Genomic DNA, 24,330 nt, shown 5'->3' with positions numbered 1-24,330 from the left:
TGGCCTTGGGAGGAGATGTGACTCCTGAACTTCCCTAAAGGTTATTAATTGGAGATTTCATAATTGCCACTAAAATATGATTGCAAAAATCTAGAAAGGAAGCCACCCTTTCCTTATTAGTCTGTTGAGCAATTCTAATTCACCTTATAAATTACATAAGACTGTCATCCGCAGAGATGCATCTTGTCTGTCTTGAGGAACAGTTCCTTCACAAAAAGTTTTGAAGTAAGTCTTTAAAGGTATAATGTTGCTTTTTTTTAAAAAAATTAAATACAGCAGTTACTATATTCAAAACAATATTCAGCGGCAAATTCAGCAAACACCAGCAACATGTTAGCGTTGTGGTTTTATACCTTCCCTGGGCTGGATATTTTCAATCATTTGGTATATTAATTGTGAAATGGGATTTTGTTTTCATGTTAATTGTTTTTAAAAATTCTGTTACATTTAAATTTTTATTTTATTACTGTGTATCTGTGCACCCAGGCACAGGTACATGCACATGCAAAAGTGCAAGTCATGACAGGCATGTGGATATCAGAGGACAGCTTTCAGAGTCAATTCTGTTCTGCCCTGTGGACTCTGGGATGGAACTCAAGTGAACAGGAGTCGTCAACAGCAGAGCCATTTCTTAGGACCGGATGCTACTTTTTGAAATGCTGCTTCAGTTGGCCATCTGTTTCTTGTTCCTTGTTTACTTTGTCCTGTGTGGTCAGTATTTCCTCACTGTTGAGGTTCAGGGAATCACCACACAAACCATACGAACACTGACCTCATGCAAGAATAGTTTATTGAATACATACCCTAATACTGGTCAGACCAGGGACATAGCTTAGAGTTATCTGAACTATGACAGTGGCTATCTTTTTTCTGTCTGCTCCTAAAGGAGAAAACCACAGTGAGTTCATATGTAGATGCAGGAAGTGCTGCCCGGTGGTCAGCCCTGACTCAAAATACTTTAGACGTTAATATTGACCTTTGATTTATATTGAGCTACATAAAGCTTTGTGGAACTTCTTAGGATTAGCAAACCTCGTACAGGACATTCAGAACACACAGAACAAAACAAGGTATGTGGTCAGCATGTCCTTCCTCTGAGCCTTGACAAAGACTCATTTCTTTGTGTCAATCACTGGCAGGCATGTTACAGCAACAACATGAAAGGCTCACAGGCATGGAACAAAATGGCTACAGCTATTCTTGAGGGGGAGGATGCTTCAGACCATAACACACACATAGTCCTATTTACCAAAGATATTTTTTTCTAGCCAGCCTTTTGTATTTTCTACTCCTTGTTATTGTTCCACCAAATTTGAATTATCCTTCCTCTTAAAAATGAGTAAACATGGTGGTTTCTGGCACAACCTTTGTGAGCTTTGTGATCTCTGAAATGCATCAGATATTGCAATAGAAAGAAGACTAGGAAACGTCAGGCCTGTGAGCTCACACCATATAATTTAAAGTTTGGAAAGGATACATTGTAGGCTTAGCTTAAGGCTCTGCCCTGCATTTTCTTAGTTTTCTCTCTAAATAAAAGTTGGTGTGAGTTTTGTCTCAGTATTTTCTTTCTTCTTTTTTTTTCCTCTTCCTTTCCTCCTTTCCGGGTGCTTTCCTTCCTGCCCCTCACCAGGAAAGAGGAAAAGAAAAGAATGTTAGAGCGGAGATGAGAGGGTGGATTAGAACTGTGAGAAGAGAGGGCAGATCTGTGGGAGAGTGGAGAGGCGGGGCTGAGAGAACAGAGTATCTACAGACGCCATCTCTCATCGTGTGGGTTGTCTACCTACTGATAGTAAAAGTCTTAAACTTGGGGTTGAAAAGATGGCTTGATGGTTACGATCACTTGCTGCTCTTAGGACCTGGGTTCAGTTCCCAGACCTCTCGAACTTTGCTTCAAGGGGCCGTAACGCCCACTTGTGGCTCCTTTGAGCATCAGGCATGCAGTTGGTCCATATATGGGCATGCATGCAAAACACTCATACATGTAAAAAATAAACACCTCTAAAAGGTCTTAAAACTTTAATGAGGCTTCCTCCTTTTCCTTCATGCATATGCTTTGGTACTATATTAGAGAAATCATAGCCAAATCCAATTTATAAAGTTTGTCTTCTACATTTTTCTGGAAAAAATATTGTAATTTTAGGTATTACAGTGAGGTCTTTGGTCAATTTGTGATTAGTTTTTTGGTATGGTATAAGATAAGGGTCTAATTTTATTCTTTTGTGTGCAGAGATGCAGTTTCCCAAGGCATGTTTTATGGTTTTTGTCAATTAAATGGTCTTGGCAACCTGTGTAGAAACCACATTTTTTAGTTTTCTCTCTAATAGTTTCCTATTGTGCAAGAATTTATTTCTAAGCTCTTTCAGTCATCCAAGCCCTCTGAGTTTGTTTTCTTTCAGGGCTTTATTATTATTATTATTCTATTCACCCCTTAGGTGTCTGAATTGCTTTTGGTGGGGGTCACACTACTTTACAGAATATTTTGTGTAGTGAGACATCTTAATATTAAGTCCCCCAGTCCCTGGCCATCGACATCAGCTTTTTTTTTTCATTTTTAATTGGTTATTTTATTTACTTACATTTCATATAAATTTATTTTTTAAGATTTTATTTTATTGTACAGGAGTACACTGTAGCTGCCTTCAGACACAGCAGAAGAGGGCATCAGATTTCATTATAGATGGTTGTGAGCCACCATGTGGTTGCTGGGATTTGAACTCAGGACCTCAGGAAGAGCAGTCGGTGCTCTTAACCACTGAACCATCTCTCCAGCCCCCTTATTTACATTTCAAATGTTATCTCCCTTGCCACTTTCCCCTCCACAAGCCTCCCATCCCCTCCTCCTTTTCCTTGCTTCTATGAGGATGCTCCCACACCCACCCACCCACTCTTGTCTCAGCAGCCTAGTGTTCCCCTATCCTGGGTCATTGAGCCTCTGCAGGACCAAGGGGCTCCCCTCCCAGTGATACCAGATAAGGCAATTCTACATGTCCAGCTAGAGCCATGGGTACCCCCAGTGTACTCTTCAGTTGGTGGGTTAGTCCCTAGAAGCTTTGGGGGTCTCTGGTTGGTTGATACTGTTCTTCCTATGAGGTTGCAAACCCCTTCAGTTCCTACAGTCTTTGCCCTAACTTCCCCATTGGGGTCCCCATGCTCAGTACAATGTTTGGCAGTGTATATCTGCATCTGTATTGGTCCAGCTCTGGCAGAGCCTCTCAGGAGACAGCTATATCAGGCTCCTATCAGTAAATACTTCTTGGCATCAACAATAGTGTCTGGGATGGCTCCCTAGGTGGGGCGGTCTCTCGATGGGCTTTCCTTCAGTCTTTGCTCCACTCTTTGTCCTTGCATTTCCTTTTGACAGAAGGAATTCTGGATTAATATATTTGAGGTGGGTGGGTGACCCCATCCCTCAACTGGGGACTGTGCCTATCCACTGGGACATCAGCCTTTAAATTAGTGTCTTCTTTGATTTTTCCATATCCAAGATAATCTTCATGTTACATGCATATGTGTACATGTGTGCAGGTGTGGTTTTTATTCATGTGTACATAGAGAGACCAGAGCAGGTCACCCAGTATCTTCTTCTGATGCTCTCAGCCTCATTCTTTTTGAGACAGCATCTTTCACTGAGCTCAGTTCGTAATGCTATGCTGGCAACCAGCAAACCCCAAATATCCTTCTGACTTTTCCCCCATCTGCCCCAACACTGGTTTCCTCATTTGATTTTGACATTTCTTCTATTTGTTAACCTAACAGATTCCTAAAATATAGTCTCCAAGCTCACAACATTGGAACTGCCAGTGAGCTTGTTAGAACTAAAAGTTTTCAGGCCCTCCCCTGAGCCTCCTGAATCCCAAATCCAAGCTTGGAGTCTAATAGTCTAGTCTATATTTTAACATAAAGTCATACAGAAGATTCTGAAATGTACTGAAGTTCGAGGCCCCTTGGTGTTATTGCTTCCTGGCGTTTGCCTCATGAACCTCTCCTTCATGCTGTAGTGTTGACCAGGCTGATCTTGTGCAGGTCTTGTGCTAGCAACCCCAGCTGCTCTAAGTTCATGACTGCAAAGCTTGTTTCATGTCCAGAAGACATTATTCACAGCAATCTTTCCCCATCTCTGGCTCTTAGAATCTTTGTGTCCACTCTTTAGTAATGTCCCTGAGCCTTGGAAGTGAGTAGGTATGATACTGATATACTTAGTACTGAGCCACAGTGCTTTGTGCCCTGTGCTTTGGCCAGCCATGCGTCTCTGTGCTAACAGCCAATCACTCCTTATAGGAGGGGTGAAGGGTAAGAGTTGCCCAAGTCTCTGTGTATATTGGGTAACAATTTAGAATCAGCTTGATATTATGTCCTTCCAGCAAAGCAATGGTAATGGGGCTTCTGGCCTTCCCACTAGTTCTTGGGTAGTGTTGGTTAGCTTTCTGTCCGCTTGGCAAAATTTAGAATCATTTAGGAAGATGAACTTCAAATGAGAAAATGCCTCTATGAGATTGATCTATAGGCAAGTATCTGGAGCATTTTCTTGATTAGTGACTGATACGGGAAGTGCCACCTATGTGCAGATGGTCTCAAGTCATAAAGGGAAGCAAACTGAGCAGGCCATGGAGATCAAGCCAGCAAGCAGAAGTCTTCCATGGTCTCCACTTCAGTTCTTCCTGCTGTTTCCTACTTTGAGTTTCCCCCTTGACTTTCCTTCAGGGTGGTGTTTAAGATGTAAGATAAAATAAGCCCTTTCTCTCAGGGTCATGTTCTTTATCACAGCATATCACACATTTATTTATACTGATAAAGCAATCTTGAGTAGCCCAAGTTTGCCGTGCCAGACATGAATTGATTACCCCCATTACATTCATGCCAATATTACACCATTGGGCATATCCTGTCCAGCTGGTCATTATTGCAGTTTACAGGGTTCACAGCTAGGTAAGGGCACTGATGGCTTCCCTTAACCAGCAGCCTACAGTGCACCTCGAGGCACTACAAATGCTACCCATCAAGGATGAAACTTCTAGGTCAGTACTAGCTTCATTCATGAGTGAAAGTGTGTGATGTATTCAGCAGTGGAATCTTATCGTCAAGGTCTGGTAAGTAATGAAGAGAACTAGTAATCACCTGTAATATCTGGGGAGCTCTCTGTGGCCCCTGGATCAACAGCTCAATGTGGTTTCTCATATCTGGCATAGGACTCTTTTTTGATAACCTTCTGGATAGGAACATTATCTCCAAACTTATTATTTTATAAGCTCCTACATTTTTTTCTCTACATGTTTCTGTTTTTTCATGTATATACATTATGTATAGGTAATACTTTCTTACCTCAGGAAGGTATAACTAAATAAATTTATCATATCTTTTAAAGGAGTCCTATGCAAAACTACCTAAAAAGCTTAGTCAGTGCTTACATAGATTAAACATTCCTAAGACTCTTATAAGTACAGAAATTGATCCAGGTGTTTTTTGAGGTTCGGTTGGCGTCTGTGGGAGGTTTTGTTTGTTTGTCTGGTTGGTTGGTTTTTTGTTTGTTTGTTTGTTTGTTTGTTTGGCAAATTAATCTAATTTAATAGGCTTTAGTGAAAAATATCATGACCTCCAAGTCATTAGTTTTGACTTTTCAACACATTAATTACAAAATTTTAAGCTGGAAACCTTAAAGATAGTTTTATTAGTGTTAGAAAGGAAACATTTGCCTGACAGTTACAAGCAAGCTGAAAATCCCTCAGTTTCCAGGAGTGAAGATAGAAAAAGGGTGTCATGCCTTTTATCTTATTCCTAGGGATATAAGAATCAGTGAGGGAACCCAGGGCGTCAGGAGTGTAAAGCTATGGGAAAAATACGCACCAGGGCTACATGATTAGAAATGGATCCCCAACAATGGAAGTGGGTTAGTGGGCAGGTGGGCGTAGTGGAAAATCAGAATGTATCTGGCCATGACGTATAAGGCCCACTATAGTTCCCAGCCTCTTGCATTTGTATACATGTATGCATTCTTAGGCAAAACCCAGATAAGGAAGGGTTTCAGCTCCCTCTGCAAAGTAGTGTTGTCTTTTGCACATATAGTCGTAATACTGTAGCTTGGTCCATAGTCTGTCACATCAGCATTAAGTATATCACAGCATACATTCCTCTTCTACCCAGGTTTACCAACCCAAAAAGTTTATTGCATTTACCATATAATTTTGGCTATAAAGAGAATAAATTCAAACTGAGAACAAAGACAAGAGAAGATACAATAAAGTGAAGCATATACATTTTAACTTTTTAAGGTATTTTTGTTTTATGACTATTTTTGATACTTCACATGCATATACTATAATTGTGAGTGGCAACTAGGAAAATAACTTAAAAAGATGTCTAGGATTTTTTTTTAATGTTCAACGTGTCTTCCTAAAAATTTCCAAGATCTTTTTTTGTAACGTTTTATCTTAAAACTATGCAGGTTAGGTTTTAGACACCCAAGATTGTCAGCTTGAGCCCTCTGTAAAGTAAGGGATACTCGTAGAAGTCAGACTGCATGAAAGTTGTAAAAAGCATGAAGGATATATGGGGTGGGAAACGAACTCTCAGCCCCATAAACTCACTACGCTTTGCACAAAAGGTAAAGAATAATTTTGTTCTAAAGAGAAAAGACTAATTACTACAGATGAGAAAGGAGATTTTAAGATAAGAACGTAATGAGTATGGGAAGTTGTCAGAAAGCTTATGTGAAAAGGATTTCATGTGGTGCCATAAATTAGAGTGTGATTGGATATATTTATTGATGCCTTATAGATAAATTTAGATGTCAAAAGGGCTAGACACAAACTAGAGTGTGTGAGTATCTGTGAGTGTGTGTGCATGCATGTGTGCATGCGGGTATGTATGTGTGTGATGCTTATATGTGTATAGGTGCATGTGTGTGAGTGCATGATGCTTGTATGTGTGTGATGCTTGTGTATGTGTGTGCACATATGTGTGTGAGGCTTGTGTGTGATTCCAGAGGTGCATGCCCACATAGAGGCAGAGGAAGGTGTCCAGTGCCCTCTCTGATTCACCTCTTTAGGGCCAGGTTTCTCCCTGACCTGTTTTCTCAGCTGGAGTGGCAGGCAGCGGGTCTTCAAAATACTCCTGTCTCTACCACCTCAGTGCTGGGAATACAGCAATGTGAGGACCAAATGTAAACTGACTTCTACTTTTATATCTGAAAATAATACTTTATATACAATGAATGCTCAATAAAAAGCTATTGGATGGATATTTTAATGTACAAGGCACAAAGACAACATCAAAATGCATATTCTAATCAAACTGTATGTAAGCTTATTATATAATCCTGAAATGTTATATGAAAGACATTAGAATGATTAGTTTAATCTTTCACTTGACTATTTCAATTACAGACATATTAATAAACTTCTGTCTTAGAGAGCAGTCATCTTATTTTTGGTGACCGGAAAACAGTTTTTCCTACAAATACTGCTCAGGAGGAAGAAAAAAAAACGTAATTAATACAAAGTTGACCTAGTTCTACCTAAGGGAGTAAATGCCAAAAAAAAAAAATAGAGTATTAAAACAACATTTTTATTGGATAATTTATGTATTTACCTTTCAAATGTTATCCCCTTTCCCAGTTCCTCCCTCTTCCAACTTCCACCCCTTGCTTCTATGAGAATGTTCTTCCTCCTACCCACTCCCACCTCACCACCCCAGCATTCCCCTACACTGGGAAATGAGCCTTCACAGGATAAAGGGCTTCTCCTCCTATTGATGCCAGACAAGGCCATCCTCTGCTACATATGCAACTGGAGCCATGGGTCTCTCCTTGTTTACTCTTTGGTTGGTGGTTTAGTCCCTGGGAGCTCTGGTTGGTTGGTATTGTTCTTATGGGGTTACAAACCCCTTCGGCTCCTTCAATCCTTTCTCTAACTCCTCCATTCTCAGTTCAATGGTTGCCTGAGAGCACTTGCCTCTGTATTTGTCCTGCTCTGGCAGAGCCTCTCAGGAGACATCCATATCAGGCTCCTGTCAGCAAGCACTTCTTGGCATCTGCAAGAGTGACTGGGTCTGGTGTCTGTATGTAGGATGGATCCCCAGGTGGGGCAGTGTCTGAACAGCCTTTCCCTTGGTCTCTGCTCATTATCTTTAATTTTTTTCTCTCTGCTTTTGCCTGTGCTTCCTTTCAGACTTGGGACGTAGCTTTATCGAGGACTGCTAGAGCATGGGGTAAAAAATGTGTGTTTGAGCGTAATACTCATCTAGATAAAGTCCATGAGTCCCATCCAGTATTTACTGACATTGGTGAAAACATGTGGGTTGGTCCTGAAAAGGACTTTACTGCAACCAATGCTATCAGAAGTTGGCACGAAGAAAGGAAGAGTTACAATTACGTCAATGACACTTGCATCGAGGACGAGGACTGCTCTCATTATATTCAGGTACACGTCTCACATATTGTTAAGTCAGTAGGCGTTCCAATTGCTTCGCCTACTTTCCTGTTTCAAATTTACAAGTTCAGAATCACTCCCCGGACAAATTTTAATCCTGTCTGCGTCTTTAAATGCCCACCACACCATCCATTATGTGAATCATACAAGAAATGGCCATTGTCTGCACACTTCAAGACGAAGGGGGGTTGTTCCAAAACTAGCACACAGTAGAGATGGAAGGAAGACCTTTAAGAAAGCGGCTTGCATCCCGACTCCCTGCGGATCAACAGGCAGATGATGTGACTAACAGGCCAATCTCTAGGGTTATTTCCACAGCTGGGCTCCAGGTCTCACCTCACCCTCCAGGAATTCCCAGTCACCATTCATTTTCCTTACTCACCTTTGCTATTCCATACAGTACAATAAAGAGCTCAAACTCCACGGAGAACGGGGACCTTGCCTTTCTACCCACCCAGTCTCAAAACAACATCACCCGACTAACTTGAATATTTATGAATATTTATGTCAGAAATCAAAGAGATCTGGAATGAAGTTGAATATATTAAAAATATAACATGAGTTTCTCAGCCACCTTATATTTCATGTAAAACATAATTTTGAAATTTCTTCATAGTTTTTAACTCTACCTTTCCTTTTCTAGCAAATGGATTCTTCAAAGACTTCTTTATTGGTTCTTTTTATTATTATTATTATTATTATTATTATCAGTTTCACCTTCTTCCTTAAGATAGGAAGGCTAGACCCCTTACTGTGCCTTTATCCTCCTCCTATTATAATGGCGCTTTCTGCCCTGTAATTCCAGCCACCAAGACATTCTTGTTCCCGATATTGGACCTGCTAGACTTTGCTTTGACTCTTATATTTTATCATTTTATTTTGTTATATTTTGCAGTGGTAGGAGTTGGTCCCAAAGCCTCACACGTTACTAGAGAAGTGGTCGATCCTCAGATTTTGTCATTGTTGTTTTGGGATTATTTTTGTTTGTTGTTTTTGGTTGTTTGGCTTTTTTGTTTGTTGGTTGGTTGGTTTATTTGAGGCAGAATTTCTTTCTCCGTGTCTCCCTGGATGTCCTGGAACTCTGTAGACCAGACTGGCCTCAAACTCACAGAGATTTGTCTGCCTCTGTAGTGGGATTAAAGGTTTGGGCCACCACCACCTGGCCTTTGTCTCTATTTTTTTTTAATATAACCCTATTATTTCTTTAAGAATGGAAATTCTAAAACAACTAAAATTTGTTAAGAATTGAGTAGGAGACCCTGGGAGCCATGAGCCAAAAGAACTTTCTTCATTACTTGAGAAATTCTACTAATATTGAGATCACACAGAGAATTTCTGGAATACTTGTCATTACTCTGGTCCTTTTTCTTTAACCCCTATAATTCAGGATGGTTTTTTGGTTTTCTTTTTTCGTTTTTTGTTTGTCTGTTTTTGTTGTTTTGGTTTTGGCTGTAGGGAGCAAATCTCTTCTTGGTCTTTTCTTTCTTCTTCTTCTTTTTTAATGTATTCACTTTACATCCTGCAGTTCTCCTCTGAGTGGGTGTCCAGCTGGATCTTGGTCTTCTCTAATGCAAAGCTCATATTTTATTTCATTTTATTTCATTGTGATCCAGATGTCTCTACAAAAGGAAAGAGAGCCGCTGGTGCCATTGTTTGTGTTTGTGTCTTGCTTGCTTCTGCCTGTGGCCCCGTTGTTCCTTTTTCTACCAGAAACTTCCGCTTTTACAAAGCTCTCTCTCATCTCTCTCTAATTTTCCTTTCTCATGCCAATTTAATCAGGTATCAGTCGGCAAACACCTTATCAGATATGACTTAAATTCCTGGATCAGTGATCTTCAGCTGTTCCCATAACATGAAAGTATGACAATATATACTGTCCCACGCGTGACTTCTCGCCGGCAAGAAACACGCGGGTACATAGAAATCCTTACTGTGACCAACTTTATTATAATCTTATAGAGGAGGGGCCCGCCGCGCCAACATGGTGCGCTTATATACACCCTAGTGCGGCGCATCCACACCTGATTGGTTGCTTACCCATGATCTCATCAGGCACGCCCCGGAGTGGGCAAAGACCTGGCACGAAGGCACTCTTGGACATGCGCACAGTTAACGTCCTGAAAGGGAGTCGGCTGGCGCGGCGAAGGCTGGCGCCATCTTGTAATGGCGGAGGCTATCCTGGCCTTCCACATGGGGCGCAGTGGAAGCCAGCGTCATCTAGCGGTTGCGAATGTTATTGCAGCCCTCTACAATATACATTAATACAGTTCCGGAAATGTTTCCTGAATTCACAACAGTGTCCTACCTGTGTCTAGAAACAATTTTTGATAGTCTTTGAATTTCAAGCTTCCGTGTGAATGGAACATAGAATTTATAACACAAGTACTTCTAAATGAACTTCACGTTTTCTCTCACGTTTGTTTCAGCTTGTGTGGGACCACTCCTACAAAGTCGGTTGCGCTGTTACTCCATGTGCAAAGGTTGGAGCTATCACATACGCAGCACTTTTCATATGTAACTATGCACCAGGGTGAGTGGTCTTAAAGGAATACAAAGTAAATGAGATATTAAAATAAAATGAGAATATGTCAACTTTTAGTTTTCCTAACCTGCAATGTTTTTGAAGTCTTTACTAACCATAAAAGCTTTAAATATGAGATATTAATAAAAGACTTCATGACGAACTATTTTAAATTTCATATGAAGTAAGTCATACCTTGAGCAAATTGGCTGTACTTGCAAGCGCTTTAATGGTCACCACCTATAGGAAGGAAGCTTAGCATTAACGTTACAGTAACTAAAGGCGCTGCCACTGGGTTTTCACTATTTTCCAAAATGGTACATTCTCCTATCATTAATAGACGTTTTAAAGCTCAAGCTAGGTTGAAGTTTGTGGACTAAGAATTGTTTTAGGCACACATCAGCCTTGAAACATGAAGTACACTGCACTGACCACAGGTGGTTGTTTGGACTTCTGTAAGTCACACAAGGATCCATTAACATCAGAGTCTGGTGAGCACTTTGAAAGTCTTTGAATCAAACTGCCCCCTGGAAGCTTGGGTTCTTCCAGCTTATTCATCGTGTGACTGTTCTCCTTACACTTGAGCACCTGTCACTAATGGCAAGTGACTATTTCCCCCACCCCCACCCCCCAGTAGCCTACATCTTTGAAGTACTGTCTTTGGAAATCCTAAGTTGTAAAATACTATTAGTAACAGGGCTAAAATTTCCAAATAGGAAACACTCTAACCAACATCTTAGGTAGAAACAAAGACTTGACCACCTTGGATCAAAGACTATTCTTTGGGACTAAGCCAGAAAGAGGAAAGAGAAAAAAAGAAGGAAAGAAAACCAGAGAGGAGAAAAGGATGGTAGAGAGATAAATCTCATTGTTTACTGGTTGTTTTCCCCTAAATAAAGACAATAAATGAATCTTCTTAACTAAATCATCTTCTTAAAATAACAAGATGTGGAGACAACATTGTTTAATTAACGCAAATTAATAACACAATACCATGAATTTAATTAACATTCTATAATGTAACACCTGACTCTTTCCTTCCTGCTTTTTCCTAGAGGAACACTGACAAGGAGGCCTTATCAGGCAGGGCAGTTTTGTTCTCGGTGCACTAATGAAGAAAAATGCATAGACTTCCTCTGCGGTAAGATGAAATAAATCCCGAAGATGTAAGATCAAGAGAAAACAGAGTGGCCGACTCTCCTGTTGTTGTACTGTTAATATTGCCCCAACTCCGATGCTCTCACTGTACTGCCAAAACAGTGTCACCTGCTCCTGTTCCTCTTTCCAAACTACAGTGTCTTCTCTATTGATCTCCCAAACCAAGGAAAGAGAATTTAGAGTTATTCTATGAGAGAACTTCACAGCTTGCTTTTAAAACAGTTGTCAGTTTCACAATTACTTCCTTAAAGAAAAGAATATTCCAAAGTATCCACAAAAAGAAAAAAAAAGTAAACATACTTAAGGAATCTTTTCTTATTGTTCTTAGTCCCCTGGGTGTCAAAAGCCAGATTTGACATCTTAGGGTTAACTGAGGCAGGCAGTGAAAGGGAGTCGGCAATTAAGGGAATGCTGATAGCAACCATCAGGGGTGATTTACAGGATCAGTACTACTGACAGAACAACACTTAGTTATCTGGAGCTGGCAAGAATGCCCAGCAAGAATCTCTGAACTTTGTTTAATTTTAAGTGTACATACACATAGACAGACATATATACATATACACATATACATATATTCATATATACATTTAGTGGGTAGAGCAGAGCCCCAAAAGCCACACATATACATTTGGTGAATGGGGAAAAGCCCCAATGCCCACATTTTATTTCTTCTCTCTGCCCTTTAGACCTTCTTAGACAAAAGTTTTTTTTATGAAATTACTTCATAGATAAAATTTTACACAAAAAGGGAATTACACAAGGATGTTGATATTAAGTTCAAAGCAGTATGTCATTCTATAAGCTCATTATAAGTTCAAAGCAACAGTTTCACACGGCCTTACTTTATCATAGTGCACACCTGTGACCTCAACCTTGGACCTGACTTAGAATGAATGTTTTTTCCTTGATCACAAATCTGTCCCAAATCTGTTTCTCTTCTTAGAGAAATTTGTGGAAGCTCATTGTATTCCTTATGATGCAGCCTTTACTTACTATCCTATGAGAAGTGGGCACATTCTACTCTTGATTCAAATTTTATTACATCTTTCTGGCAAAACAACTAAAACCATCTCCTTAAACTTTCTTCCTAAAGTTATTTGAATCAAATCAGGAATGCTATAAAGTAATTAATTCATCTAAACAGCATTAATTCATGAAAGTTCATCTTCATGTTGAGCTGCAGGAAATTTGCCCAATAGTGTGGACTGGTGCCCAGGAACCATTAGGGTATGCCATGGTGGCAGGAAAGGCACATCAACAGTGAGAAGGAATCCAGGGATGAAGTCTCTGGGCTGTGCATTCCAGAGTGCACCCATCACAGCCATGTAAAATGGTGGGCCATGTCTAGGAAACTCACTTGCTTGCCTTTTCTAGATGGCGTCAGTCACTGGGGAGATATTCTCTAAAGTATTCAGAGAAAAAAAATGTAGAAAGTATGTCTGATTAATTTTTCTTTTACTTCCTCCAAATATAAGAACTTAATCCAAAGCTATAACTCCAGTGGAATATAAACACTTGGTAAAATCATGAACAATAAATGAAGAGTATATTTTACTTTTGTGCACAAAAAGAATATTTAAAAAAACTAACCTAAAACCACTAGGGGGTGGTTTCAGTGTAACAACACTTTGTGTTGAAATGCATTAATGTTGCGGCCTTCAGCTCTCCCCGAATCAAGATACAAGATGTCTGCTAGCATATGTTATGCTCAGACCATAAGGAAAGAGGTGACTCAGGTATTTATGCTTAATTCTTTTATGTTTTTCCGTTTCCTTTTATATGCTTTTCTTTGGATTTTTTTTAAACTCCTGCATTCTGTTCAACTCATCTACAATGACCGATACTTCTCTGCATTAAGAGTTTCAGTAGCCCTTTCAGTAATAACCACATGGATAGTTAACCTTTCACTCTGTTTAGATTCAGTAGTTGACTCACTCCTTCAGTTAGAATGTAGAGAACACCTAACTCTCCCCTCACATCTCACAGTTGGCTTACATTATTTTGAAAACACCGTCACTGACTTTTCTAACTGTATATGACAGAACCCCTCGAGGAGCCAATAACCCCCATCTGCACCCCTCACCTCTTATGCTGCATCTTCTTGACCCTCCATTCTTCATCTTCCTTCTTCTGCTGTCATTTATTTCTTACGTGAGGAATTCATCTCAGTAATTCTTTCACAAGTGCCCTGCAGCAAGCAATTCTCTGAGTTCCTCCAGTTGAAGATGTCTCTCTTTCTCCTCCTTCATTCCTAATGACACAGAATTCTAGAGCATTCATTTTACTGCTTCAAAAATACTGTAATGCCTCCTTCTGGCCTCTACAGTTTCGGATGAGAAATCCAGGTAGTTATTTGTGTGTAGAATTTTGTCCTAAGTCCCAGCAGTTTGATTGTGATGTTCCGAATGTGGGTTACTTTTAGTTTAGTTTATTCTATGAACTGTACAGTCAGCTGCTTGAACCTATAATTTATATTTTCAGATGTAGAAAGTCAGACTCCTTCCTTTTCTGTAATTTTTCCACATCAACTCACTACACTAGGTCTCCTCCTGGAATTCTGTGTGACATAAACGGAGGAGATGTTATTTCCAAGTTGGTTCCTTGTTGCTCTCAATGATTTTTTTTTTGCACAATAGCTTTTTCCCCCTCTCTTTAGAGATATTAGGTCATTTTTGTTACTTACCCTCCCAATTCAAATACTATTCCATCATCTCTAGTTTGTTATTGAGCCCTCTCATGGTCATTAGCATTGTTGTTTCTGTATTTCTCAGCTCTAAAATTTCAACTTGGTTCCCTTGTGAGATATGTTTTCTATTTATCAGCTGATGCACTGTTTTATCATTCCTTTCAAGGGTGTCTCCTTTTTTTTTTTTTATTAACTTCAGTATTTCTTATTTACATTTCGAATGTTATTCCCTTTCCCGGTTTCCTGGCAAACATCCCCCAAATCCCTCCCCCTCCCCTTCTTTATCGTTGTTCCCCTCCCCATCCTCCCCCCATTGCCGCCCTCCCCCCAAAAATCACATTCACTTGGGGTTCAGTCTTAGCAGGACCCAGGGCTGCCCCTTCCACTGGTGCTCTTACAAGGATATTCATTGCTACCTATGAGGTCGGAGTCCAGGGTCAGTCCATGTATAGTCTTTAGGTAGTGGCTTAGTCCCTGGAAGCTCTGGTTGGTTGGCATTGTTGTTCATAAGGGGTCTTGAGCCCATTCAAGCTCTTCCAGTTCTTTCTCTGATTCCTTCAACGGGGGTCCTACTCTCAGTTCAGTGGTTTGCTGCTGGCATTCGCCTCTGTATTTGCTGTATTCTGGCTGTGTCTCTCAGGAGAGATATACATCCGGCTCCTGTCGGCCTGCACTTCTTTGCTTCATCCATCTTGTCTAATTGGGTGGCTGTATATGTATGGGGCACTTGTGGGGCAGGCTCTGAATGGGTGTTCCTTCTGTGTCTGTTTTAATCTTTGCCTCTCTATTCCCTGCCAAGGGTATTCCTGTTCCCCTTTTAAAGAAGGAGTGAAGCATTCACATTTTGATCATCCGTCTTGAGTTTCATGTGTTCTATGCATCTAGGGTAATTCAAGCATTTGGGCTAATAGCCTCTTATCAATGAGTGCATACCATGTGTGTTTTTCTGTGATTGGGTTACCTCACTCAGGATGATATTTTCCAGTTCCAACCATTTGTCTATGAATTTCATAAAGGCATTGTTTTTGATAGCTGAGTAATATTCCATTGTGTAGATGTACCACATTTTCTGTATCCATTCCTCTGTTGAAGGGCATCTGGGTCCTTTCCAGCTTCTGGCTATTATAAATAAGGCTGCGATGAACATAGTGGAGCACGTGTCTCTTTTATATGTTGAGGCATCTTTTGGGTATATGCCCAAGAGAGGTATAGCTGGATCCTCAGGCAGTTCAATGTCCAATTTTCTGAGGCACCTCCAGACTGATTTCCAGAATGGTTGTACCAGTCTGCAATCCCAACAACAATGGAGGAGTGTACCTCTTTCTCCACATCCTCGCCAGTATCTGTTGTCACATGAGTTTTTGATCTTAGCCATTCTCACTGGTGTGAGGTGAAATCTCAGAGTTGTTTTGATTTGCATTTCCCTTATGACTAAAGATGTTGAACATTTCTTTAGGTGTTTCTCAGCCATTCAGCATTCCTCAGCTGTGAACTCTTTGTTTAGCTCTGAACCCCATTTTTTAATAGGGTTATTTGTCTCCCTGCGGTCCAACTTCTTGAGTTCTTTGTATATTCTGGATATAAGCCCTCTATCTGTTGTAGGATTGGTAAAGATCTTTTCCCAATCTGTTGGTTGCGGTTTTGTCCTAACCAGTGTCCTATGCCTTACAGAAGCTTTGCAGTTTTATGAGATCCCATTTGTCGATTCTTGATCTTAGAGCATAAGCCATTGGTGTTTTCTTCAGGAAATTTTCTCCAGTGCCCATGTGTTCGAGTTGCTTCCCCACTTTTTCTTCTGTTAGTTTGAGTGTATCTGGTTTGATGTGGAGGTCCTTGATCCACTTGGACTTAAGCTTTGTACAGGGTGATAAGCATGGATCGATCTGCATTCTTCTACTTTTTGACCTCCAGTTGAACCAGCACCATTTGCTGAAAATGCTATCTTTTTTCCATTGGAGGGCTTTGGCTCCTTTGTCAAAAATCAAGTGACCATAGGTGTGTGGGTTCATTTCTGGGTCTTCAATTCTGTTCCATTGGTCTATCTGTCTGTCTCTGTACAAATACCATGCAGTTTTTATCACTATTGCTCTGTAATATTGCTTGAGTTCAGGGATAGTGATTCCCCCTGAAGTCCTTTTATTGTTGGGAGTAGTTTTAGCTATCCTGGTTTTTTTGTTATTCCAGATGAATTTGCAAATTGTTCTGTCTAACTCTTTGAAGAATTGGATTGGTATTTTGATGGGGATTGCATTGAATCTGTAGATCGCTTTTGGTAAAATGGCCATTTTTACTATATTAATCCTGCCAATCCATGAGCATGGGAGATCTTTCCATCTTCTGAGGTCTTCTTCAATTTCTTTCTTCAGAGTCTTGAAGTTCTTATTGTACATATCTTTTACTTGCTTGGTTAAAGTCACACCGAGGTACTTTATATTATTTGGGTCTATTATGAAAGGTGTCGTTTCCCTAATTTCTTTCTTGGCTTGTTTCTCTTTTGTGTAGAGGAAGGCTACTGATTTATTTGAGTTAATTTTATACCCAGCCACTTTGCTGAAGTTGTTTATCAGCTTTAGTAGTTCTCTGGTGGAACTTTTGGGATCACTTAAATATACTATCATATCATTTGCAAATAGTGATATTTTGACTTCTTTTCCGATCTGTATCCCCTTGATCTCCTTTTGTTGTCTGATTGCTCTGGCTAGAACTTCAAGAACTATATTGAATAAGTGGGGAGAGAGTGGACAGCCTTGTCTAGTCCCTGATTTTAGTGGGATTGCTTCAAGTTTCTCTCCATTTAGTTTAATGTTAGCAACTGGTTTGCAGTATATGGCTTTTACTATGTTTAGGTATGGGCCTTGAATTCCTATTCTTTCCAGGACTTTTATCATGAAGGGGTGTTGAATTTTGTCAAATGTTTTCTCAGCATCTAATGGAATGATCATGTGGTTTTGTTCTTTCAGTTTGTTTATATAATGGATCACATTGATGGTTTTCCATAAATTAAACAATCCCTGCATGCCTGGGATGAAGCCTACTTGATCATGGTGGATGATTGTTTTGATGTGCTCTTGGATTCGGTTTGCCAGAATTTTATTGAGTATTTTTGCGTCGATATTCATAAGGGAAATTGGTCTGAAGTTCTCTTTCTTTGTTGTGTCTTTGTGTGGTTTAGGTATAAGAGTAATTGTGGCTTCATAGAAGGAATTCGGTAGTGATCCATCTGTTTCAATTTTGTGGAATAGTTTGGATAGTATTGGTATGAGGTCTTCTATGAAGGTCTGATAGAATTCTACACTAAACCCGTCTGGACCTGGGCTCTTTTTGGTTGGGAGAACTTTAATGACTGCTTGTATTTCCTTAGGAGTTATGGGATTGTTTAAATGGTTTATCTGTTCCTGATTTAACTTCGGTACCTGGTATCTGTCTGGGAAATTGTCCATTTCCTGCAGATTTTCAAGTTTTGTTGAATATAGGCTTTTATAGTAAGATCTGATGATTTTTTTAATTTCCTCTGAATCTGTAGTTATGTCTCCCTTTTCATTTCTGATTTTGTTAATTTGGACACAATCTCTGTGTCCTCTCGTTAGTCTGGCTAAGGGTTTATCTTGTTGATTTTTCTCAAAGAACCAACTTTTGGTTCTGTTGATTCTTTCTATGGTCCTTTTTGTTTCTACTTGGCTGATTTCAGCTCTGAGTTTGATTATTTCCTGTCTTCTACTCCTCCTGGGTGTATTTGCTTCTTTTTGTTCTAGAGCTTTTAGGTGGGCTGTCAAGCTACTGACATATGCTCTCTCCTGTTTCTTTCTGCAGGCACTCAGAGCTATGAGTTTTCCTCTTAGCACAGCTTTCATTGTGTCCCATAAGTTTGGGTATGTTGTACCTTCATTTTCATTAAATTCTAAGAAGTCTTTAATTTCTTTCTTTATTTCTTCCTTGACCAGGTTATCGTTGAGTAGAGCATTGTTCAACTTCCACATATATGTGGGCGTTCTTCCCTTATTGTTATTGAAGACCAGCTTTAGGCCGTGGTGGTCTGATAGTAGGCATGGGATTATTTCTATCTTTCTGTACCTGTTGAGGCCCGTTTTTTGACCAATTATATGGTCAATTTTGGAGAAAGTACCATGAGGAGCTGAGAAGAAGGTATATCCTTTTGCTTTAGGATAGAATGTTCTATAAATACCTGTTAAGTCCATTTGGTTCATGACTTCTCTTAGTCTGTCTATGTCTCTGTTTAATTTCTGTTTCCATGATCTGTCCATTGATGAGAGTGGTGTGTTGAAATCTCCTACTATTATTGTGTGAGGTTCAATGTGTGTTTTGAGCTTTAGTAAGGTTTCTTTTATGTATGTAGGTGCCCTTGTATTTGGGCCATAGATATTTAGGATTGAGAGTTCATCTTGGTAGATTTTTTCCTTTGATGAATATGAAGTGTCCTTCCTTATCTTTTTTGATGACTTTAAGTTGAAGATTGATTTTATTTGATATTAGAATGGCTACTCCAGCTTGCTTCTTCTGACCATTTGCTTCGAAAGTTATTTTCCAGCCTTTCACGCTGAGGTAGTGTCTGTCTTTGTCTCTGAGGTGTGTTTCCTGTAGGCAGCAGAATGCAGGGTCGTCATTGCGTATCCAGTTTGTTAATCTATGTCTTTTTATTGGGGAGTTGAGACCATTGATGTTGAGAGATATTAAGGAATAGTGATTATTGCTTCCTGTTATATTCATATTTGGATGTGAGGTTATGCTTGTGTGCTTTTCTTCTCTTTGTTTTGTTGCCAAGACGATTAGTTTCTTGCTTTTTCTAGGGTGTAGCTTGCCTCCTTATGTTGGGCTTTACCATTTATTATCCTTTGTAGTACTGGATTTGTAGAAAGATATTGTGTAAATTTGGTTTTGTCATGGAATATCTTGGTTTCTCCATTTATGTTAATTGAGAGTTTTGCAGCATACAGTAACCTGGGCTGGCATTTGTGTTCTCTTAGTGTCTGTATGACATCTGTCCAGGATCTTCTGGCTTTTATAGTCTCTGGAGAAAAGTCTGGTGTGATTCTGATAGGTCTGCCTTTATATGTTACTTGACCTTTTTCCCTTACTGCTTTTAATATTCTTTCTTTATTTTTGCGTTTGGTGTTTTGACTATTGTGTGACAGGAGGTGTTTCTTTTCTGGTCCAATCTATTTGGAGTTCTGTAGGCTTCTTGTATGCCTATAGGTATCTCTTTTTTTAGGTTAGGGAAGTTTTCTTCTATGATTTTGTTGAAGATATTTACTGGTCCTTTGAGCTGGGAGTCTTCACTCTCTTCTATACCTATTATCCTTAGGTTTGATCTTCTCATTGAGTCCTGGATTTCCTGTATGTTTTGGACCAGTAGCTTTTTCCGCTTTACATTATCTTTGACAGTTGAGTCAATGATTTCTATGGAATCTTCTGCTCCTGAGATTCTCTCTTCCATCTCTTGTATTCTGTTGGTGAAGCTTGTATCTACAGCTCCTTGTCTCTTCTTTTGGTTTTCTATATCCAAGGTTGTTTCCATGTGTTCTTTCTTGATTGCTTCTATTTCCATTTTTAATTCCTTCAACTGTTTGATTGTGTTTTCCTGGAATTCTTTCAAGGACTTTTGTGATTCCTCTCTGTAGGCTTCTACTTTATTTATTTTCCTGTGTTTCTCTAAGGGAGTTCTTCATGATTTTGAAACTAGGTCTTGCTTTTCTGGTGTGTTTGGATATTCCGTGTTTGCTTTGGTGGGAGAATTGGGCTCCGATGATGCCATGTAATCTTGGTTTCTGTTGCTTGGGTTCCTGCACTTGCCTCTCGCCATCAGATTATCTCTAGTGTTACTTTGTTCTGCTATTTCTGACAGTGGCTAGACTGTCCTATAAGCCTATGTGTCAGGAGTGCTGTAAACCTGTTTTCCTGTTTTCTTTCAGCCAGTTATGAGGACAGAGTGTTCTGCTTTTGGGCGTGTAGTTTTTCCTATCTACAGGTCTTCAGCTGTTCCTGTGGGCCTGTGTCTTGAGTTCACCAAGCAGGTCGCTTGGAGTAGGAAGGTTTGTCTTACCTGTGGTCCCGAGGCTCAAGTTTGCTCGTGGGGTGTTGCTTATGAGCTCTCCGCGGGGGCAGCAACCAGGAAGATCTGTGCCGCCCTTTCCGGGAGCTTCCGTGCACCAGGGTTCCAGATGGCATTTAGTGTTTTCCTCTGGAGTCAGAGATGTGGGCAGAGTGTAGTCTCTTCTGGTTTCCCAGGCATGTCTGCCTCTCTGAAGGTTTAGCTCTCCCTCCCACGGGATTTGGGTGCAGAGAACTGTTTATCTGGTCGGTCCCTTCAGGTTCCGGCGGTGTCTCAGACACAGCAGATTTGCTGCTCCTGGGCCCTTATCCAAGGGAACCCAGAGGCCGTATATAGTTTCCTCTTGGCCCAGGGATGTGGGCAGGAGTGGGCAGTGTTGGTGGTCTCTTCCGCTCTGCAGCCTCAGGAGTGCCCACCTGTCCCGGCGGTGAGCTCTCTCTCCCACGGGCTTTGGGAGCAGTGAGAAGGGTGTCTCCTAATAACTCCACTCTCCGTTTAATTTTGTCATTGGTCATCATTACATACTTTTTCTCATTTGGGTTGAAAACTTCGTAGATGAATTATAGTCTATGACTTGGAGCATTTGTTCTTTGTTTAATTTGATGGAGGATATTATTAGTTTATTTTTGAAATTAAAATATAGATCATTTTCCTTATCTTCCTCAAGCCTCTCACGTGCTACACTCCCTCTACCCCTCTCAAACCCGAGGTCTCTGACCTCTTTTTCTTTAATTATTTTTATAAATAGTCTCTGTGTGTATGTGGTGTGTGTACATTCCTAAATACATAAAAAGTACAATCTGCTATGATTTTAGGACTGATCACTTGATATTTGATGAAAATAACTTAGGAGAATCTTCCCTGAAGAACATGTCCTCCTGCCCTTGCCATTCCTTAATCATCTGTGGTTCTTTATCTAGAGTTGGAGCCCTGTGATTTTCTCCCCTCTGGGTCACATGTCTGGTGTCATCCTTGTCCAGGTCTTGTTTGAGACTTCATAGGTGGAGCTTCCTTGAAAATTCTAAGTAAAATCCCACAGCAGATATCTCTTGTGTTGGCTCAAGGATTAGTGCCACTGGCGATCATAAGGGTTACTTTGCCATGCTGGTCATGGTTGTTGTTCATGGGCATCATCTCTGGGTAGGACTGTTGGTGGCTTCCCTCCCTTAGACAACTGCTGGTGCCTTCTGGTACCATAAAAGCTAGACCTCAGGGAGGAGGCTTTCACATTAGATGCAGCTTGGGCCCTTTGGGTCATATGTCTGAAAATCATGGTGTCTTTGGCAATAGGAGGTGTCTTCAATTGCTTGGATACGAGCAGAGGCAATAGCAGTAGTCTATAATATTTTGGAAGTCTCTTGCACTCCACGGAACGAGAACTCATAAGATAACTTCTTAGCCCTGGAATTGGGATTTTCTTAGTCTGTGGCTCTTGTGGAAGCATGCCCTGATTAGGTCCAGGTCAGAATTTCCAAACTAGTTTCTTCTGTGGGCTGTCATTCTGAAGCTCAGTTTCTGTCTTTAGAATGTTCTTTAGATCTACCACCAAAGTACATGCCTGGTCACTCAGACACTCTTTATACATTAGCTCAGTTCTCAACATCTTTAACATTTTATTTGGTATTAGATCTGTATACTAATGTACATGCCTAGGTGACCCCAAAGGTCATGAACAGTTCAAGTGGGTTTTTTTTTTTTTTGCTTTTTGTTTTGTTTGTATGTTTGTTTATCACAGTCTCTGCCAATATGGCCTAAATGTCCATTTTCTAAAGACTGGTCTATACCACCACATCCACCAACAAAGTTATAAACTCTCTTCCTGTCTTCTTCCAAGTACATACCTCTTTGCAGTCTATCTGGTATCTTTCAGTTATAGAATCTTTTTTTATGTTTAAATCATGTTTGGGGCCAAAGCAGCAAGCAGATGGATATGCTCAAGAAGAAAGCAGAGGGCTTTGGCCTAGAAGACAATTGAATGGTGAGGAAAAGTCTCCTCCCATGAGGACTGCCTTGAGTTTCTTTTTGCCAACTATCCCCACTGCTCCTCTACTGCTCCCTGGCTGTTTGGGAGTACTAGGACATAACTGAAGGGAGAAAACCATGGTGAAAATGACTTGGTGATTTTTCTACATTCATCAAATTCTGAGATTCTGTTTTCTACTCCTTCAGCCAAAGCCAGAGTACTCTCCAAGGTTCTGCCTGTACCATAGAGTCTATAGAGTCAGGGGCAGTGCTCAATTTCAGCAGGGAGGTACTGAAGATGTGAAAGCCAAAAGCATCCTACCAATTCATTGGCACTTTGAATCCTGGTGTTATCTTGCTATATGCCTTCAGAGAGCTGCTCATCAGACTTACCAGAGTGCTGGCCAATAAATTCTGGGCTATATGTATAGTTTTATTCAATGATGTAAAGAAAAATTAGAACATGTTTCTACCAGAACCAGAACTGGAAGTTCAGTTTCTAAACAGTGTTTAAGTTTGACTCCCCCTTTATCTTTAAAAATCATTGAAAACACAAAGGAAGAAATAAATACATTTCCTCTTCTTTAGAACAATGAGTTATTTCCCACAGACTGTATCCATATTTGCAGATCTCATAACCAAAGGAACACATTTTCAAGGTGAAAACTTTTGTTAATAAACAAACTGAAAGAAAAAACATGATCATCTCATTAGATGCTGAAAAGGCCTTCAACAAACTACAACATCTCTCATGTTAAAATCCTGGAGAGATCAGGAATTCAAAGTACATACCTAAACATAATAAAAGTAATATACAGCAAACCATAGCTAACATCAAACTAAATGGAGAGAAACTTGAAGCAGTCCCACTAAAATCAGGGACAAGTCAAGGCTGCCCACTCTCTCCTTTCCTATTCAATATAGTGCTTAAAGTTCTAGCTGGAACAATTAGACAACAAAAGGAGGTCAAAGGGATACAAATTGGAAAGGAAGAAGTCAAGAAATTACTATAAGTCAAGAACTTCTATAGCTGATAAACAACTTCAGCAAAGTGGCTAATATAAAATTTACTGAAACAAATCAGTAGTCTTCCTTTATAGGAAGCTAAAAGGATAAATGGGCCAAAAAATAAATTAGAGAAACGACATCCTTCACAATGTCCCAAATAGTATAAAATATCTTGGTGTGACTCTAATCAAGCAAGTGAAAGATCTGTATGACAAGAACTTCAAGTCTGTCAAGAGATAAATCGAAGACCTCAGAGAATAGAAAGATTGTCCATGCTCATGGATTGGTAGGATTAACATAGTAAAAATGGCCATCTTTCCAAAAGCAATCTACAGATTCAATGCAATCCCCTTCAAAATTCTAACTCAATTCTTCACAGACATGGAAATAGCAATTCTCAACTTCATATGGAATAACAAAAAGCCCAAGATAGCCAAAACAATTCTCAACAATAAAAACAAAAACAAAACAAACAAACAACAAAAAAAAACCTGGAGAATCG

At 40.0% G+C, this 24,330-nt stretch overlaps 1 protein-coding gene across 1 annotated transcript in view; it reads left to right on the top strand.

The window, feature by feature from the left end:
• The window catches only part of Glipr1l2 (GLIPR1 like 2), a 30,403-nt gene that overhangs the window by 905 nt on the left and 5,168 nt on the right, over nucleotides 1–24,330 (top strand). The window contains exons 2-4 of the mRNA XM_002729783.7: nucleotides 8,163–8,414; nucleotides 10,850–10,953; nucleotides 12,000–12,085. Coding sequence (XP_002729829.5) covers nucleotides 8,163–8,414; nucleotides 10,850–10,953; nucleotides 12,000–12,085 — 442 coding nt within the window. The remainder of the gene's footprint in view (nucleotides 1–8,162; nucleotides 8,415–10,849; nucleotides 10,954–11,999; nucleotides 12,086–24,330) is intronic.

This window comes from Rattus norvegicus, chromosome 7, assembly GCF_036323735.1.
Source record: "Rattus norvegicus strain BN/NHsdMcwi chromosome 7, GRCr8, whole genome shotgun sequence".
Lineage (NCBI taxonomy): Eukaryota > Metazoa > Chordata > Mammalia > Rodentia > Muridae > Rattus > Rattus norvegicus.
Note: the sequence above shows the minus strand (reverse complement) of the source record. Positions and strands in the feature narration are given on the sequence as shown.